Source organism: Polyodon spathula, chromosome 26 (assembly GCF_017654505.1).
Source record: "Polyodon spathula isolate WHYD16114869_AA chromosome 26, ASM1765450v1, whole genome shotgun sequence".
NCBI classification, from domain to species: domain Eukaryota; kingdom Metazoa; phylum Chordata; class Actinopteri; order Acipenseriformes; family Polyodontidae; genus Polyodon; species Polyodon spathula.
The window spans coordinates 16019769-16038938 of NC_054559.1; the positions used below are offsets into that span (position 1 = coordinate 16019769).

General features: G+C 43.5%; 1 protein-coding gene across 9 annotated transcripts in view; it reads left to right on the forward strand.

Moving 5' to 3' along the window:
* The first annotated feature begins 190 nt into the window (after positions 1-190).
* The window catches only part of LOC121300845 (protein CLEC16A-like), a 44357-nt gene continuing 25377 nt past the window's right edge, over positions 191-19170 (forward strand). For 2 of the 9 annotated variants that reach the window (XM_041229774.1, XM_041229770.1), the window contains exons 1-12: positions 215-506; positions 1650-1778; positions 2480-2613; positions 2831-2979; positions 3722-3827; positions 4345-4350; positions 5975-6098; positions 7100-7274; positions 7622-7696; positions 8369-8422; positions 9022-9135; positions 17821-18049. In XM_041229774.1, the coding sequence (XP_041085708.1) occupies positions 430-506; positions 1650-1778; positions 2480-2613; positions 2831-2979; positions 3722-3827; positions 4345-4350; positions 5975-6098; positions 7100-7274; positions 7622-7696; positions 8369-8422; positions 9022-9135; positions 17821-18049 (1372 nt within the window). In that variant the 5' untranslated portion in view covers positions 215-429. Of the gene's footprint in view, positions 507-1649; positions 1779-2479; positions 2614-2830; positions 2980-3721; positions 3828-4344; positions 4351-5974; positions 6099-7099; positions 7275-7621; positions 7697-8368; positions 8423-9021; positions 9136-17820; positions 18050-19170 lie in introns of all 9 variants that reach the window. The other 7 variants (XM_041229775.1, XM_041229772.1, XM_041229776.1 and 4 more) reach the window with 7 other exon arrangements.

A 19170-nucleotide genomic window follows, 5' to 3' on the forward strand; every position in this document is an offset into this window, starting at 1 on the left:
TTCTTCTGGAGCCCCGCCTTGTTTTCGTCACTGTTTCTCCATCACTGTGACAGGGTCGCGTGCGTTTGACGTTGAAGGGATCCCTTCTGACGTCACTGAGCCCCGAAGCAGTTCGGGAGAGCTAGTTCGTGAACCGCTCTTTGTTGCCGGCGGCTGAGGGAGCGAATGAGACTGAAGAACTACAACTACCAGAATAACTAGCGGCGGCCGCCCGGACACAACAGCATCACCTTCCTAGCAGTAGAGTATTTTTGTTTTGTTTTTGTTGGGGTTTCTGATCTGTTATCTTCGCCGAATGTCACAACGTCATTTCATTTATTCCTTATTTTATGTTGTATTTTATTTGTTGGAGATTGTGCTAGTTACCGGTATGGACTTAATCGGCCACGCATATAAAATATAAACTTCTCGACGATAACACTAACAGCAATGTTTGGACGGTCTAGAAGCTGGGTCGTAGCAGGGCAAGGGAAGTCTAAAAGCATTCATTCTCTGGACCACCTGAAGTAAGCGTGCATGAGTGCTTGTGTTGTACTTTGTTTAAAACAAGCAGCGCTAAGGGTGTAAGTTAATAATAATAATAATAATAATAATAATAATAATAATAATAAGAAGAAGAATATGCACACAGTTAGATTAGCATCGTTCTTGTCAACAGCACACGGTCGCTGTGTAGCTTGCAATCGTTGCCGTCCTTCTTACGAATTTGACGCTGGAGCTGGACCGCGCAGTGCAGTGCAACAGCATACAGGTCTGCATCAAGCAGATTCGTCGCCCGAGTTGTGGTGTTAATAACAGAGTGGTTGAACAGGTAGAAATCTAGTGGCAGTAGTCATTCTGGGGTTTCCCATTACCTGTACAAATTCGACTGCCAGTAAGACCCCCCCCCCCCCCCCCCCCCCCCCCCGAAATTGACTAATCAGGACTGGAGAAAGAGAAATGCTTCTATTTTCTCGGCTTTAAGTTTAGAGAAAGTGCAGTGGTTGCTTGTATATTAAGAATGTGTTTTGTGCAGCTGCTGGCAGCAGCGGAATCAGCTGCATCAAGCAGATTCGTAGTGCCAGTGAAAATTCTACTGGTAAGATCGGTCTATTGTTAATTGGATTTACGTGCAAGCTGTAACTCGAGAGAGGGAGGGTGTTGGTGAGAAATCGCCTGTTGCAATCAGTGCCCGGGACTTCTATTACCTTACTTATATCATACGCCACTTGTTACTAGCTATAAATATCGTTATGTGTTATTTATGAAACAAACACTTCATCTTCTCAAATGCATACACAATAAACAAGTGAGGGGTTTGTTAATGCATGATGCATCGTGTACATTTGGATTCAGGCATTAGGGTGCCTCTTTCCTGATTATTTCTTAACCACGTATTCTGATTGTCTTTTGCCTCCATATTCTTCCCACTGTTGCTCTTTTTAAAACTGCATTAAAAACACATTTTTGTAGCATAGCTTATATAGCCAAATGTTTTACCTTTTTATTTAAGTGTGTTCTTTTTTCTGCTTATTGTTGTTTTTGCAATATGTATTGTTTTGTGGCGACCTGTCGTGAAAGGTGCTCTTTAAATAATACAATTGATTGATTGATATAAAGAGGAAATCAAAGGGTTGAGTGTCAGCTGGGTTTTTTCTTCTTTTCCATAGATACATGTACCATGTCCTGACGAAGAATACCACAGTGACGGATCATAACCGCAACCTCCTCATTGAGACCATCCGGTCCATAACGGAGATTCTGATCTGGGGCGATCAGAATGACAGCTCAGTGTTCGAGTGAGTGTGGGTTGGGAACGCTGGCCGATACAAGCAGACAGACAGGGAGGAGGAGGACTCGTTATCGAGGCTTAGTGAAACTAACACTGTTATCTGCTGTAGTCACCCTGTCTATACTGTAGATATACTTTCAAAGACAGGTAAACTAACTGCACGGCACAGCAACTCTTCAGATACTTCAGATGAAGGTGTGGTTTGCCATGGTTTTTAATGTGCTTCCCATACCTTCTTTACAATGTCTGCCTAGACGTTACCAGTATCTCACTGTGCTTACACTTCTCTATGCTTTTACTGGAATAAACTTTTACCATTCCAGCAGTAACGCCTGTGTAACCAGCGTGTTTGAATGAAAGCAGCTTCTCTGCCTCAAGCTTATTTTCAACTCATTGCACCACAAACAGGAATATTCATGTGATGCATGTGCTGGGCTTTATTTTTAGCTTGATTGTCATGCAGTTCAGTGCACTGTAAATATGATTTGCAAAGAGCGTGCAAGTTGAGTAAATAAAGTCACTGCAGCAGCACCTAGTGTTTGATTTAATCCACCCATATCATAGCATTTTTTTTGTTTTTGAAACCCTAGAAATCCGTGGCACAGTTGGAGCATGTTGTTTGTGTTATTCCAGGTCATTGTAAGCATGTTTAACTCTGCAAGCAATGCAGCGACACCTTGTGAGCGCCGTGCCGTTTGTTTTTCGCAGCTTCTTTTTGGAGAAGAACATGTTCGCTTTCTTTCTGAACATCCTGCGGCAGAAGTCTGGCCGCTACGTGTGTGTGCAGCTCCTGCAGACGCTGAATATCCTGTTTGAAAACATCAGCCACGAGACGTCTCTCTGTAAGTATACAGACAGGCTCCCAGTGACAGACTGCAGCTACATCTCAGTAGAGCAGCACTAATCCAAAGAGAGACTTAAACAGTCTATACTCAATAAAATCAATTAACAGTAAAGTGATTCCAAACAGTTTCTTTACATCAAAAAGTGTATGTTTGTATGTAATATATATAAAAAACTGCTGCTGTTGATTATGGTACCCGATTTCTTTTTGTCTAGATTATCTGCTGTCCAACAACCACGTCAATTCCATTATCGTGCACAAATTTGACTTTTCTGATGAGGAGATCATGGCGTACTACATCTCCTTCCTGAAGACACTGTCACTGAAAATGAACAACCACACTGTGCATTTCTTTTATAACGAGGTAAGAGACCCGGGGGTACTGCAGTAAGCTCTCCAGGAGATAATCTGGTTACCCTGATCAAAGTTTAGTACAGTAAAAGCATAGCGAGCTCACAGCAAAGCATAGTGAAAGCATGGCGAGCATTGTAAAGGACAGAGAGGTGTGGTGAAGAATATTGAAAAACACATTAAATGCATAGTATAACTGTGGGAAAACAGGAAAATTGTTATTTTCTAGGGGCATTGATAAAATGAGAAGTTTATATAGCTAGCTAGCCTCCATAAGAAATGATTGAGCTGCAGGCTGAGATACTCATGGAGTGATTGTTTTAGCACATTGTTACCATGCAGTCAGATATTGTAGTTTTCTATTTGCGATCGGTAAATTAAGGTTGCAGTAACACTCTGAGCTGCCTAGATGACACTGTTGCACTATAAATAACGTTTGCATTGCACTGCACAATACAAGCTGTGTATAACCGACAGGTATGGGCTCTCTGTAGCCAGTGCATGCTTACACCACACAGTCCATGAGATAGATGAAATGTAAAGACGGTGTCGAGAGAGCAGGTGCAGCTCTGATGTAGCGCTCTCTTTTCTATAAGAAGCCTTCAGATGGCACCTCAGGGGAGCAGTGTGTTCCTTCCTTTAGCCTTGTCCGGTATGTAATCTGTCTGCAGCACACTTGTTCACAAGGTTCTCTGAATGTCCAGTGGGCTTTATTCATGCTGATCTCTCTCTCTCTCTCTCATATATGCCTGCAGCACAGTAATGATTTTGCCCTGTACACCGAGGCCATTAAGTTCTTCAACCACTCGGAGAGCATGGTCCGGATTGCAGTCAGGACCATCACCCTTAACGTGTACAAAGGTGAGTCGAGAACCGCAGAACGCACATCTCTCCACAGTGCTCCTCTATGAGTTTAATAAGACACACCTGAGTGTGTTACCTGTACACACTGTGGCTATTCTGCTATGCAACAGGAGTCTTATTCCCCCCCCCCCCCCCCCCCCCCCAACACTTTGTGTGGGCACGCCTAGGTGCTTCCTTAGTGATGGACAGGTAAACGTTTTGCAATGCAGGATTAGTTCCTAGTACTGACCATGCTGTTCATCATTGAATCAGACACTCTGTTTGTGTGGAAGCTTTGTGAACACGGGCCAGTCTGTGGGAAGCGGTTGTTAAAAACCCTGAAGGTGCCTCTGTGCTTCCTCGTGAGTTACATTGCAGCTGCTTCTCACCTCTCTCTCTCTCCTTCAGCTTGTGTGTCTTAAGCAAGGATATCCGCCCTTAGGAAGATGCTTCACTGGCCAGTCCCTGACCCTGTTAACCCTGTTTGTGTTTTTTTGTTCCTTCCTCAATGGTGACTCCTGGTGCCTTAATGCAGTGTCATGTAAGTTCAATAAACTTGAACCTTTAAACCTACATCTCTTTCGAGTGCATAGTAATGCATGCCTTCCTGTTTGAACCTCTGTCTCTTTCGAGTGCATAGTAATGCATGCCTTCCTGTTTGAACCTCTGTCTCTTCAGAGTGATAGTAATGCATGCCTTCCTGTTTGAACCTCTGTCTCTTCAGAGTGCATAGTAATGCATGGCTTCCTGTTTGAACCTCTGTCTCTTTCGAGTGCATAGTAATGCATGCCTTCCTGTTTGAACCTCTGTCTCTTTCGAGTGCATAGTAATGCATGCCTTCCTGTTTGAACCTCTGTCTCTTCAGAGTGCATAGTAATGCATGCCTTCCTGTTTGAACCCCTGTCTCTTCAGAGTGCATAGTAATGCATGCCTTCCTGTTTGAACCCCTGTCTCTTCAGAGTGCATAGTAATGCATGCCTTCCTGTTTGAACCTCTGTCTCTTCAGAGTGCATAGTAATGCATGCCTTCCTGTTTGAACCCCTGTCTCTTCAGAGTGCATAGTAATGCATGCCTTCCTGTTTGAACCCCTGTCTCTTCAGAGTGCATAGTAATGCATGCCTTCCTGTTTGAACCCCTGTCTCTTCAGAGTGCATAGTAATGCATGCCTTCCTGTTTGAACCCCTGTCTCTTCAGAGTGCATAGTAATGCATGCCTTCCTGTTTGAACCCCTGTCTCTTCAGAGTGCATAGTAATGCATGCCTTCCTGTTTGAACCTCTGTCTCTTCAGAGTGCATAGTAATGCATGCCTTCCTGTTTGAACCTCTGTCTCTTCAGAGTGCATAGTAATGCATGCCTTCCTGTTTGAACCTCTGTCTCTTCAGAGTGCATAGTAATGCATGCCTTCCTGTTTGAACCTCTGTCTCTTCAGAGTGCATAGTAATGCATGCCTTCCTGTTTGAACCCCTGTCTCTTCAGAGTGCATAGTAATGCATGCCTTCCTGTTTGAACCCCTGTCTCTTCAGAGTGCATAGTAATGCATGCCTTCCTGTTTGAACCTCTGTCTCTTCAGAGTGCATAGTAATGCATGCCTTCCTGTTTGAACCTCTGTCTCTTCAGAGTGCATAGTAATGCATGCCTTCCTGTTTGAACCCCTGTCTCTTCAGAGTGCATAGTAATGCATGCCTTCCTGTTTGAACCTCTGTCTCTTCAGAGTGCATAGTAATGCATGCCTTCCTGTTTGAACCTCTGTCTCTTCAGAGTGCATAGTAATGCATGCCTTCCTGTTTGAACCCCTGTCTCTTCAGAGTGCATAGTAATGCATGCCTTCCTGTTTGAACCTCTGTCTCTTCAGAGTGCATAGTAATGCATGCCTTCCTGTTTGAACCCCTGTCTCTTCAGAGTGCATAGTAATGCATGCCTTCCTGTTTGTATCTTTACATGTACAAGGTATTTCATTTAAGCCTTTCCACATCGGAATGTTCAGTTCTTTTTTTTTTTTTGTTAAATCTCCAAAACCAGTGTAATTATGATCTGCTAAACTGCAATAGAAATGTTTGTTTTTTAGTAGGTGTGTGAACTGTTGCATGTAAAGAGATTTCCAAATTCTGATTGTGTGGCACTTTTTCTTCATCGCGAATGACCCTGTTCTGTTTTCTTCTCTGCAGTGGACAACCAGCTCATGCTGCACTATATCAGAGACAAGACGGCTGTTCCCTACTTCTCCAACCTGGTCTGGTTCATAGGAAGCCATGTGATTGAGCTGGATAACTGTGTGCAGACAGATGAAGAGTAAGGGCGCACATCTTTTGCTAAACTATCTATCTATCTATCTATCTATCTATCTCTCTCTCTATATATATATATATATATATATATATATATATATATATATATATATATATAATCTATATATATATATATCGTCGATAAGTTTATAATGATGATACACTATTAGCTCTTCAAATGTTTGCTAACCTAACATCTCCAGTAGATGGCAGTGTGGTGCCGCTACCACTCAGCATTCCGTTCTTAAAGCTGCAGTGTTCCAACAATCTTGTTCAGTTTTGCAGGTCAATGAAACATCCCTTGGTGTCTCTTTGACTACCAGTGCAGTGCGTACATTCCTAGTTTATTCCCATCATTTGTTTGCATTCACCAAAGGTTATCTGTTTGGACACAAGCTTATTGCTGGTCGATCCGTATAGACTGTTGCAGGTTACTGCAAGACTATTAAGACTGTGTTTTTTGTTATAGTCCTCGTGCTTTACAGAAACAGAACTCTCTCACAGAGAGCTGATATTTCCAGCACGTGTTTGTAAGATTACATTTGTTTTCAATAGAGCAAGCAGGATTAGTTTATAAAGTGTATATTTTTAATCCACTTAGTTGGGCGTTGTATAACTTTCTTCCAATGATTGAGTTGCTTGTTAACAGGAAGTCCAGTGTTTTCACATAATTAAAGCCACACAAAGTTTGCACTGAAATTCATGCCAAGAAAATAAACACCCTCTCAGATGGCTAGTTCCTGGAAATGGAGTGGGAGGGGGGTGGGGGGGGGGGTTCTGTAGGTTTCCAGTGTAACTTTATCATGTAGTTTCCATATAATGTGCCACATGTATAAAGTTAAAACGTTATTGCATGCATTTCCTGTGCTTTGCTTGAATTACCGTTGATTGATCCCTGGGGATGCTGCGTCTCCAGTAGACAGTGATGTCACTTTGTTTGCATCTTTAACAGTGGAAGTCTTGCTGTTTTGTTATGAAGCTGATCTGAAGTGTTGGTGTTTTCAGGCACAGAAACCGTGGCAAGCTCAGTGACTTGGTGGCAGAGCACCTGGATCACCTGCACTATCTCAATGATATCCTGATTATTAACTGTGAATTCCTCAATGACGTGCTGACAGACCACCTGCTCAACAGGCTCTTTCTGCCCCTTTATGTTTACTCCTTGGTGAACCACGAGCAGGTACGAGTTGCAGGCTTCCTCTGTGCGTGCGCGTGTGCCCTCGTGTGTGTATCTGTGTGTGCGTGTTTTGTTCTCGACAGCTTCACTGTTTAATTGAATCAATCTGTTTTGATAGCTGACATGTCTGTCCTCCCATATTCGCAGCACTGGTAGTATTAACGTTTTCCTAGTACAGCAGAACAACGAAAAGGTAAACTGCAGCCCACTTTTCACATTGCACATAAACCAACGTCTTTGAAAATGATGAGAAATTTCAACAGCTGTTTAAAAAAAAAAAAAAAGGTTTGCGTTTTTCTGTGATAACAAGGAATTTACAAGTTGTTGTGTGATCATCTCATGGTATCTAGGCCAAGCTTCTTCCTTTGGTATCCAGACACGGTACCTGCCCTTATCTCCATGTTTCAACAAAACAGCTGCTACAGGTGAACCCAGTATACATATATGTGTACGTGTGCGTGTGTGTGTGTGTGTGTGTGTGTGTGTGTGTGTGTGTGTGTGTGTGTGTGTGTCTATATATATATATATATATATATATATATATATATATATATATATATATATATATATATATATATATATATATACACATACACACACACACATATACACACACTCACACACACACACAGAGTATATAACTTGACATCATCCAACTGATAGCTGAGTTGTTGTTGTTGTTGTTGTTGTTTTGTTCTTTTTAACAGATCAGATAGCAGGTAGTGCACGCAATGTGAGCTTTCATTACATTTTGATGGTGCGCGTTTGTTATCTCTGTTATTTTTAATCATTGCCGGTTACTGCTGTAGTTTTTCTGGAAAGCAGGAAGGGTGTGGGAGGAGAGGGGTCTGTGTTCACAAATCATGTCAAATAGCTGAAGTAAAAACAGCCACAGCCAGTGTCGTCTTATCTAATTAGCTGCCTCCTGCCTTGCCAGTAGCCCTACCCCTTTACCTGTCTCACAGGTAACCCTACCCCTTTTTCTTTGCAAACCCTCAATTAAATGTTTTTTTTTTTGTTGTTGTTTTTTTCTTGTAATCAGATACTGAGACCTCCTCATGTTCTGATCCCTGTGTTTTTTGTTTTGTGTTTTCCAGAGTGGAGATCGCCCAAAGATCAGCTCTCAGGTGTCCCTTTACCTCCTCTCACAGGTAACCCTACCCCTTTACCTGTCTCACAGGTAACCCTACCCCTTTACCTGTCTCACAGGTAACCCTACCCCTTTACCTGTCTCACAGGTAACCCTACCCCTTTACCTGTCTCACAGGTAATTAGTGGTCTTCATGTTCATGAAAGGTGAGGGGAAACTCGAAAGATGGATTAACTTTTTTTTAAATCATCCAGGTTTCACAAGACATTCAACTGAATAGTTTTCTGTTTAAGTAACTATTCTGGAAAACATTCCCATATAAATATCGTTCCAAGAAGTGCTGTACAGTACTTGCAGCTATTATCAGTAACATTACTAACATTTTTTTAATATGATTGAGCTCACCCTGTTAAAGAACCACAAGCGGGCCATCGGTCTCAGTGGTTCTAATTGAAATGGTTAAATGGTTTTTGTTGTGTTTTAGACGTAAGTCTGTGCCAGGGTGCTTCTGGCCTGGGTTGAAGCTGTTTTTCAGATGCAGTTGCCAGCTGTAGACCAAGCATAGGTTAGATTAGCCAGCGTGTCTTCTTGCAGCACGCTTGCTCTGTGGATTGTTGGATGTTGTACAAGTGAATGGACTTTGAACGATGTGTCTTTCAGGTGTTTCTTATAATCCACTATGCTCCGCTGGTGAACTCCTTGGCAGATGTTATTTTGAACGGAGATCTCTCTGTGTTTTCCCTGCAAGCTGAGCAGGACGTACAGAAAAGCTGTGTGAGTATTTTTAAGCGCAACATTGATGCTTCACACTTCCATAATAATTGCTTATTAATTGCAGCATTAAGATTATGTTACTGTGGAAACGAAATGGGTTTTGAAGAAGTTTGGTTAGTGTGGAATTCTTCATGTACAAGCTTCAGATCTGCAATTGATGGTCTCTTGATAATTCCAAGAACTTGGATTATAAACCAGCGGGTCAAGGGCTTGCTCGCTTTGGAATTGGGTACCTCATTTTATCCGCAGTGCTGAGTCTGTCAGTGTTTTAAAATCTAAGCTCAAAACATACTGTCTCTCATTGAGTCGGCCTTTCATGAGCAAGCAGCTTGGGGCTCTTTTGCTTTGCTGTGTGTTTTTGTAAAGCGCCCTGGGATGCTTGCACATGAGGGATGTTATATAAATTAAATTGGCATGGTACGGTATTCGAACATCGCTCCATATGGAAAAAATAGAAACCAGATGCATTGGAAATAGCTTTCCAGCATTGTAGTTGCATTTTCTCATAGATCAGAAGGGTAAAAAGGCAACGAAAGTCCTGCCCCCTGTTCTTTCTTTTGGCGATTATAGGAAACTTTGATTTGATGCGGTTCTGCGTGTTGCTTGTAGTTTTACAGCTTTACATTTTGCGCCTGTAGTGTTAAGCCTGTGAATTCAGAAACACTCCCACTTAGATATCATCTTGCTTTTTCATATCATTTAGCATGCCTTGTAGTGTTATCTGTTAGCTGTCTGATATTTTAGATATTTGGAGAAATAGGATGCCTTTTATAAAAAATAAACTCTCCTATACAGTGACATTCAAGCTAGTAGGTGTAGTGCAGCTGCTTTTCTTTCAGCCGATAGCAAGTCAGGGATGGAAATAAGGCTCCTATTGCAGAGCAGTTTCACCCATTACAGGCTTTACTACCAGCTTGATTATCCACAGTGTACAGGAAACAAGCTCAGGAATGGATCAAACCGCTATGCAATGGGAGTCTTATTACTATCCCTCCAAGTCAAGACTACACAGTAGGTCACTGATGTTTGTTGTACAGTGTAATGTAACACACACTTATAGAGGGGGACATACATCATTTGTGAACAGAGAAACAGTTTCTGCAAGAACGTACTTCTCAGTGTTTAAACCTGATGTCTTGCATCTTGAAATCAGACCATAAAAAGAGCCATTGGCCTTACAAACTGCATCAAGCGTTTCTAATAACAACACTCATTCTGACTAGGACATCCTGTTTTGTGCACAAACGTGGATGAATGAGAGATTTCCCGGAATATACTGTGCACCATTCAACATATAATCTAATAAGCAGCACTTGAAAGGGAAGCTGAATGTTGATTTGATAAATAAAGTTTAGACATCAGGTCAGATTAAATCGACATGCATTGCAAGGAGGCTCAGTAAGAGTGAATTCTACAGTGAACAGTAAAGTCAAGCTGTGCAGCCCAGCGTGCACCCTGCCGGACAGGCTGTGCAGCCCAGCGTGCACCCTGCCGGACAGGCTGTGCAGCCCAGCGTGCACCCTGCCGGACAGGCTGTGCAGCCCAGCGTGCCCCCTGCCGGACAGGCTGTGCAGCCCAGCGTGCCCCCTGCCGGACAGGCTGTGCAGCCCAGCGTGCCCCCTGCCGGACAGGCTGTGCAGCCCAGCGTGCCCCCTGCCGGACAGGCTGTGCAGCCCAGCGTGCACCCTGCCGGACAGGCTGTGCAGCCCAGCGTGCCCCCTGCCGGACAGGCTGTGCAGCCCAGCGTGCCCCCTGCCGGACAGGCTGTGCAGCCCAGCGTGCCCCCTGCCGGACAGGCTGTGCAGCCCAGCGTGCCCCCTGCCGGACAGGCTGTGCAGCCCAGCGTGCACCCTGCCGGACAGGCTGTGCAGCCCAGCGTGCACCCTGCCGGACAGGCTGTGCAGCCCAGCGTGCACCCTGCCGGACAGGCTGTGCATTTGGACCTGGCCTCTCCAAGGCTCTTGTGAACTCTCCAGTAAATCTGCAACAAACAGACCTGTTTTTGTGTTATTACTGCTGTCAAAGTGGCGGCACTGTTGTTTGTTTATTTAGTGAAAATGCACAGATGGGATTCCAGGCATCTGTTTGGTGTTGGAGGGTAAACTGCTTTCTTCAAGCTCAGTTATACTGTAGCACAGAAAACGAACCAAAAAAACGAAGCCAATTAAAAAGTAGATAAAAAAGAGTCTCTCTGTCAGGATGGACGAAGTTTTTTGTTGGTCAGTGCTTTGGCTGGGTTATACCATATATAGGTGTGCCAGCACAAAGCTGCCTTTCTCAGAAACAGAACCCATTTTCTGATTCTGTTTGCTGGTGTGAGCTGTACTTGTCACTTGATAAAGAGGGCCTTTCTTCCCCTTTCTGCTGTTGATGCAGACGTGGTATATCGCAGTGTGACATGTAGCTGTGACCGATCGACACTAATAACTTGGTTATAAATTTGAGCTGTGTGCTACCTGTTCCCCCGTTGGCTTGCACTTTAATGTACATATAAATATATTAAACAGGAATATTCTGAAAGACGTGTGCAAAAATGGAACCTGTGTAACAAATGTAGGGTTATGCTCGGTTGTCCTGAATAGTACATGCAAAAATAAAATAGTGGGGTTTTTTTCTTTAAAATATGCATAAATTTTGATTTCAGGTTTCTGTTCTTGGGTTGATGTTTACTACAAAGGGTTTGCTGATTTGCACATTGCTGGTATTTTCAAGCTTGCAGAATAAGATCCGTATCATCACTGTGACATCAGTCTTTCACATTGCTTTCGTTGGGAGGCCTTGCAGAAGCATCCCTTCTGAAATGAAGCACAGCATGCAGCTCTGTGCAGCAGGGCGCGCAATCCCTGGAGACAGTAGCGCTCTGGTGGTTTTGGTGTGTTTGGGAAACGGGTGTGTGCTGGCAGGGAGCTTTATTTAACACCGGCTGAGCGTCGGTTTTAGCTTCCTTCCTGGATGGCGTGAAGGGTGGTCAGTTGCTTCCTGTCAAGTTCAGATGTAGTTTGATGCTACCTGTGCTGGGGTTGTCAGCCTTCTAACCTTGTTTATTCTTTCCCGTAATGTATGAGATGTTTACCAGCACTGCTGGCTCTTACCAGCAATTCTCTCACATGATCACACCAGAAATGCTGTTCAGATCTAGAGAAGCACGCAGCGTGTGAGATAGCAGTTGAGAAAGTAAGTGCTAAACAAGGTTTGTTTTGGTCGGTTGAGAGAGAGACGAAGCTGATCTCGCGTAGACCCATCAGACGGCTTTGCTTGCTGTTTGCCCCCTGCATTGTTTGCTTGCTGTTTGGTGAGCCCCTGCATTGTTTGCTTGCTGTTTGGTGAGCCCCTGCATTGTTTGCTTGCTGTTTGGTGAGCCCCTGCATTGTTTGCTTGCTGTTTGGTGAGCCCCTGCATTGTTTGCTTGCTGTTTGGTGAGCCCCTGCATTGTTTGCTTGCTGTTTGGTGAGCCCCTGCATTGTTTGCTTGCTGTTTGGTGAGCCCCTGCATTGTTTGCTTGCTGTTTGGTGAGCCCCTGCATTGTTTGCTTGCTGTTTGGTGAGCCCCTGCATTGTTTGCTTGCTGTTTGGTGAGCCCCTGCATTGTTTGCTTGCTGTTTGGTGAGCCCCTGCATTGTTTGCTTGCTGTTTGGTGAGCCCCTGCATTGTTTGCTTGCTGTTTGGTGAGCCTCTGCATTGTTTGCTTGCTGTTTGGTGAGCCCCTGCATTGTTTGCTTGCTGTTTGGTGAGCCCCTGCATTGTTTGCTTGCTGTTTGGTGAGCCCCTGCATTGTTTGCTTGCTGTTTGGTGAGCCCCTGCATTGTTTGCTTGCTGTTTGGTGAGCCCCTGCATTGTTTGCTTGCTGTTTGGTGAGCCCCTGCATTGTTTGCTTGCTGTTTGGTGAGCCCCTGCATTGTTTGCTTGCTGTTTGGTGAGCCCCTGCATTGTTTGCTTGCTGTTTGGTGAGCCCCTGCATTGTTTGCTTGCTGTTTGGTGAGCCCCTGCATTGTTTGCTTGCTGTTTGGTGAGCCCCTGCATTGTTTGCTTGCTGTTTGGTGAGCCCCTGCATTGTTTGCTTGCTGTTTGGTGAGCCCCTGCATTGTTTGCTTGCTGTTTGGTGAGCCCCTGCATTGTTTGCTTGCTGTTTGGTGAGCCCCTGCATTGTTTGCTTGCTGTTTTGTGAGCCCCTGCATTGTTTGCTTGCTGTTTGGTGAGCCCCTGCATTGTTTGCTTGCTGTTTGGTGAGCCCCTGCATTGTTTGCTTGCTGTTTGGTGAGCCCCTGCATTGTTTGCTTGCTGTTTGGTGAGCCCCTTCTATGACAATGAGTGCAGCATGTCATACCTGTCATGTGGTTGGTGTGTGTGCGTGAGAATTAGGAGATTGTGGATTGCAGTGTGCACTTGAGGATTTTAGCAGGAAAAAAGATGGAAGTTTTCAGGAAAGTTGCTCTGTCTCTAAACCATGGGCAGTGGACTGATGTTTTCATTCCAATGACAATTAACCTCTTGTCATACTCCCTTAGACAGGTCAGACCAAACCCTAAATAGTCCCCTATCTCGGTAGGCTGTGAGCTGAATCCCGGCTGCTTTGCTTCCTCCCCTGTGGATTGTGCAGCGCTCTCTATTGCGGACAGTCCTCTCCGATTCCGTTCCAGTTCTTCTCTTACTCTCGTCAGATATATTCAAGTTAACTCTGTGTTTTTAGCTTGTGTTCTACACAATTTGGAGACCGTGTAAAAGAGTAAAACTGAACCAGACGTGACCTCCTTAAAGAAGGAAGACTCCTTTACCATAGTGTGTGTGTCTATAATCTAGGAAAAGCTCTATCTTTAAACTCTAAAAGTCCCAGGCCTGCCTTGTTGCCATGTGTTTGGCCAGGGATTAAATCAATGCAAAGGATCCTGATCCACAGGGAGGAATGGGTCTGTAGCTATAAATATAAATACGTAGGGCACAGGTAGCTGGAAACACAACTGGATATTTAGTGTGTTAGTAAACTCGTAATGCCACTTTCCCATTGTATTGACATCCTGGAGTCTGTATTCACGAAGCGAGGATGCAGTACTAGTGTGACCCAGTGCAGCCGTCCATACTCGGTGTCCACAGTCTCACAGTTAACCGTGCCTGAGCGTGGCTTTGCATTTGTGTTTCGATAAAGTTAGCTGTTCTTGCTAGAGAGAGGGGAGGGGAGGGGGGGGAGGGGGGGGGGGGGGGGGGGGGGGGGGAGGAGAGAGAGAGAGAGAGAGAGAGAGAGAGAGAGAGAGAGAGAGAACAAAATGCAAGCCTGTTGTTGTTATCTTGCACAATCTGCTCAGGCCCGCTGCACAGGTGTTTTGATTGATAGAGAGATCAGATCCAAATTGCTCTCGAGTCGCATGTGTGTCAGCAACAACTCCAGCTGCAAGTTTGCACGACAGCGAACGTCTGAAACTAGTGAAAGCTCCTAAAAATGAAAAAAACAACAACAATAACACCAGTGTATAACACAGGATATGCTACACCCACACGTGAATTTTTACTGTTTCAAGATCATTTATGCAGAACAGTGAAGAAGCTTTGTTTAATTGCAGACAGTGCTAGTTTGAAACATTTTAAGTGCTTTAGATAAACTAAAATATACACACAGCTATTGTTTTTTGGGTTAGAAAAATGTTGTGATCTGTTTAATAAAATTGAAACCCGTTCACTTGAGTCTGACATCATTCTGCTAGCCTGGACTGCTTGTCTTGCTGTCTCTGTGTACACTGTCCTGTATATTGAGTTGTTGTCATCCATTCAGTTGTTTCTTTGTATTATCTGTAGTACCCCAGAACCATACATAGGGGGAGCACCACGCATTGCTTCAAGATGCCTTGTGAAGTGTTGTACGATTAGATTTGGTTCTGTGTGTGATTTGATTCTGTGTGGTTTTTTTAATCATGTTTTGGCTCCATTCAACACTTTTCAGCTCCTTGCAATGCAATTACACATTATATACACAATCAAGACATTTCCACAAAAAACCAAGAACCGAAAAACAACCTTTTCAGACCTTAAATTGGACCTTGCTTGTGTTTGCCTTTCACTTTTTTATTTTATGTAATTAGGCTAGATTCTCAATCCTATTTACTATTTTGTCTATTAGTAAAAAAAAAATTAATAAATGAATAAATAAAAAAAGCTTTACACGCCTGAGTTCTTTATATGTGGTCTGAACACGTGTGATCAGCACTAATCTAGAATCTAGAGCAGTGTATTTCTGTCAGGCAGGAGCGTGCATGTGTGATCAGCACTAATATAGAATCTAGAGCAGTGTATTTCTGTCAGGCAGGAGCGTGCATGTGTGATCAGCACTAATCTAGAATCTAGAGCAGTGTATTTCTGTCAGGCAGGAGTGTGCATGTGTGATCAGCACTAATCTAGAATCTAGAGCAGTGTATTTCTGTCAGGCAGGAGTGTGCATGTGTGATCAGCACTAATCTAGAATCTAGAGCAGTGTATTTCTGTCAGGCAGGAGTGTGCATGTGTGATCAGCACTAATCTAGAATCTAGAGCAGTGTATTTCTGTCAGGCAGGAGCGTGCATGTGTGATCAGCACTAATCTAGAATCTAGAGCAGTGTATTGTCTGTCAGGCAGGAGTGTGCATGTGTGATCAGCACTAATCTAGAATCTAGAGCAGTGTATTTCTGTCAGGCAGGAGCGTGCATGTGTGATCAGCACTAATCTAGAATCTAGAGCAGTGTATTTCTGTCAGGCAGGAGCATGCATGTGTGATCAGCACTAATCTAGAATCTAGAGCAGTGTATTTCTGTCAGGCAGGAGCGTGCATGTGTGATCAACACTAATCTAGAATCTAGAGCAGTGTGTGTCTGTCAGGCAGGAGCATGCATGTGTGATCAACACTAATCTAGAATCTAGAACAGTGTGTGTCTGTCAGGCAGGAGCGTGCATGTGTGATCAACACTAATCTAGAATCTAGAGCAGTGTGTGTGTCAGGCAGGAGCGTGCATGTGTGATCAGCACTAAGAGGCAAGAGGTGTCTCGTGGTTATCAATAGGCAGTGGTTTCTAGGAAGGCTTGCTCTTTTTGTAGAGTGATGGTTAAGTGAACAGCAATTTAAAATTCTGAGAATTAATGAAAACAGATGTCAGAAAACACATTTTAACTCTGCCTTCTAGGAAGGCAGGCATTAAAAAAAAAAAGCCATTATCTTTTTCGGATTTGTCTTCAGTTTAGAAATAGTACTGTATCATAATGAATCAGCATAGTGGTATCGTAGATGGTGGGATAAGCAGATATAGACAGACAGATATAGTTAGTTGGTAAAGCTCACTGCTAATCACTATGCTTGCTGCTTTTTCACAGTTTGTGTACTGCTGCATTATGCTGATGAACACGGTGATGCAGTGTTTTCATCTTAAATGTGTAAAAAACAATGGGGCTGTAGATCAAGCAGATAAGAGTTTGCAGTATTCTTTCTTCTGCTGGAATGGTGCTGGTTGACTTGCCCGTTCGTTCTTACTGGCGTTGGATAAAAGCCAAGCGAATGAAACACCTGGCACAGTAAAACACAAAGGATCCATTTATTTATAAATTTGAACACTCTTAAGTGCCAAACACCATTCATGGAAATACCACAGATCTTAAAGGTACACAAGCAACAGAGAAAGTGCCGCCTTCGTTTCTCCAGGTGAACGTCTCAGCTCCCCAGTCTGTGCCTTTCCTCTTTCTGTAAAACTGAGCTGCCTTCAGGTAATGACTCTGTGGTAGAGGTAGGGTTTATTTAAACTGTGATTTGCATATCCCTTTAACTATTTCTTCAACAAGAAAGATAACCTCAGACTTCCTGTTATATCCGGAGAAAAAATGCATAGGATTATTTTTTGAATTGTGGGATGATGATCATGATGCATTTCAGTTTGATTTTCACCTTGCGCACATTTTGGGCAAGGTTAGATTAGGTGCGAATCGGGGTCTGTGAAACTGAGAGTATGCAAAAGAACTAAGAGCAGGAGAGAAAAGGGAAGGGTCAGGAGCAGCCGAGAAGTAAGATCCAGTGCCGGAGACGAGAGAGCTGGCACTTCTCTTCATTTAGGCAGACCTACGATGGTGTGGAGTCGGGAAAGCCTGTGGCCATGCTATAATCAGCAGTGGAAAGGTGCGGTTTAATGGTGGCTTGTGTTGGGTGCAGATGAAGCCTCTCTTTCACGGATTTCTTTAGAACCCTACCACCGCAGGTTTACACAGAACACTGCCACCACACACTTACAGTGAACTGAGATGGTATCTTCAGTCATTGTGATGAAGACAGTGATACAGAACCAATGTTACAGAACTGCTGACTAAAGATGTAAACAAAATGCTTGCATAGCCAGAACGTGTAACTGCTGGTTTGCACTCCCGTTTCAGTACATTGCTAGCAGGCCTTTGTGGTGGATTTTCAGTAGCAAGCTCTGTGCAAAGCAGCAATCCAGAAACGCCTGTAAATCTTCACCTGGCATGCACTAGTGTGGTGCGGTCCAACTTCTGATATTCCGGTGCTGTTCCCTTGAGTTGATTCTGAATCTGTAGCTTCATTCCTTTTACTAAGAGCAACCATTGGAATCAAACCAAGCACGACACAATATTATTAATATTATTATTATTATTATTATTATTATTATTATAATAATATATAAAAGTGGATCGCTTTTTGAAAAAGACGTTCTCTTTTCTCCTCATCAGGCGACCACGAGCGTCCGGCGCTTCACGAAGCCTGCAGAGAGCTTGGAAAGATCACTGGAAATAAACCGTCAAAGAGGAAGAAAGAAGGTGCAGAAAAGACCAAACTACAAGAATGTGGGGGAGGATGAGGAAGACGAGAAAGGGCCCGACGAGGCCCAGGAAGACCCAGACAAGGCTAAAGGTACAGAGGCTAGTTCAAAAGGCAACAAGACAAGTGGAGACAACGAAGGTGAGTGCTCCGACTGCGATTCCAGACACCCCCTCTCTGCTGGATGTGCCATTCGTGTGTCAGGGGCTGCACTCACAATGATGGTTCTTAATACTGATGCATGAACGTGACCACGCCTTGGAGGAATTCATTTAAACAGCTGCAGTGGATTTGGTTTTGGTCCTGGCAGCACTCTGTCTGTTGCTTTTTAAAATCTCAGTGAGATCCACTGATTGTATATTTTTGGACTGACTTACAGTCTGGTACATCGCTGGTAAAACTGTTAAAAGTAACGATATGATTGTCCTGAGTTGATGGTCAGAAAGCTAAAGTTTTTTTGGACCAGTGGTTGTGAATTCACCTCCTTTTTGTGTCCATTGAAATCTCTTCTTCATAATGTACCGTACACATCTTCTTTCTTGTACTCTGTTTGCTCTCTATTCGGACTGCAGTCTTCACTTTAATGTTTCTGAGAACACAAGCATGCCTGTGGTCCTTGCTATTGCTCCCCATCCTAATTGACCTAAATGGTTTTAGAAAAGCCAAAAACAACTCGGTAATCACTGAAAATAAGCTGTTTTGTGTAGTATGTTGAATTGAGCAGTGGGTAATGTGGTCTGTCTTACGCTTCACTGCTTTCTCGCAGAGTAGCTTCTAAAAGACTACTTGGACTAGCAGCTGCATAGGAATAGTTCTTTTTTCTAATTCATAGCTTATATGAAACAAGCTGTTACTGTACTAGTGGTCCGGATACAAACTCGATCAGATTTTTAAAAGTCCAATTGGAAACAAGTCAAACTTTGATATGTTCTAAGGAATGGTGTTCAGAATGTACTCCCTTACTGTGTTGTATCGAAATAAAATCTTAAAGCCTTTCTCAAACTTTCAGAATCCCAGTCTCCAGCGCTCGCAGATTCTCAGATTGTCCTTGTGATTCCCTTTAACTTGTTTTGTAGGCAGTTATTGGTTAAAACAGGAAGAAACTTCTTAAACATGTTCACTGCAAAACAGTAAAGTGATGCTTTTCACGTTGTTTGCCATCTCCACATTGTTAAAAATAAATAAATGCTACTGCTGTGTTCAGAGGAGCCATGCTTAGAATGGACTTCATGTACTGTGCTGTATCGAAATGAATGAAACTG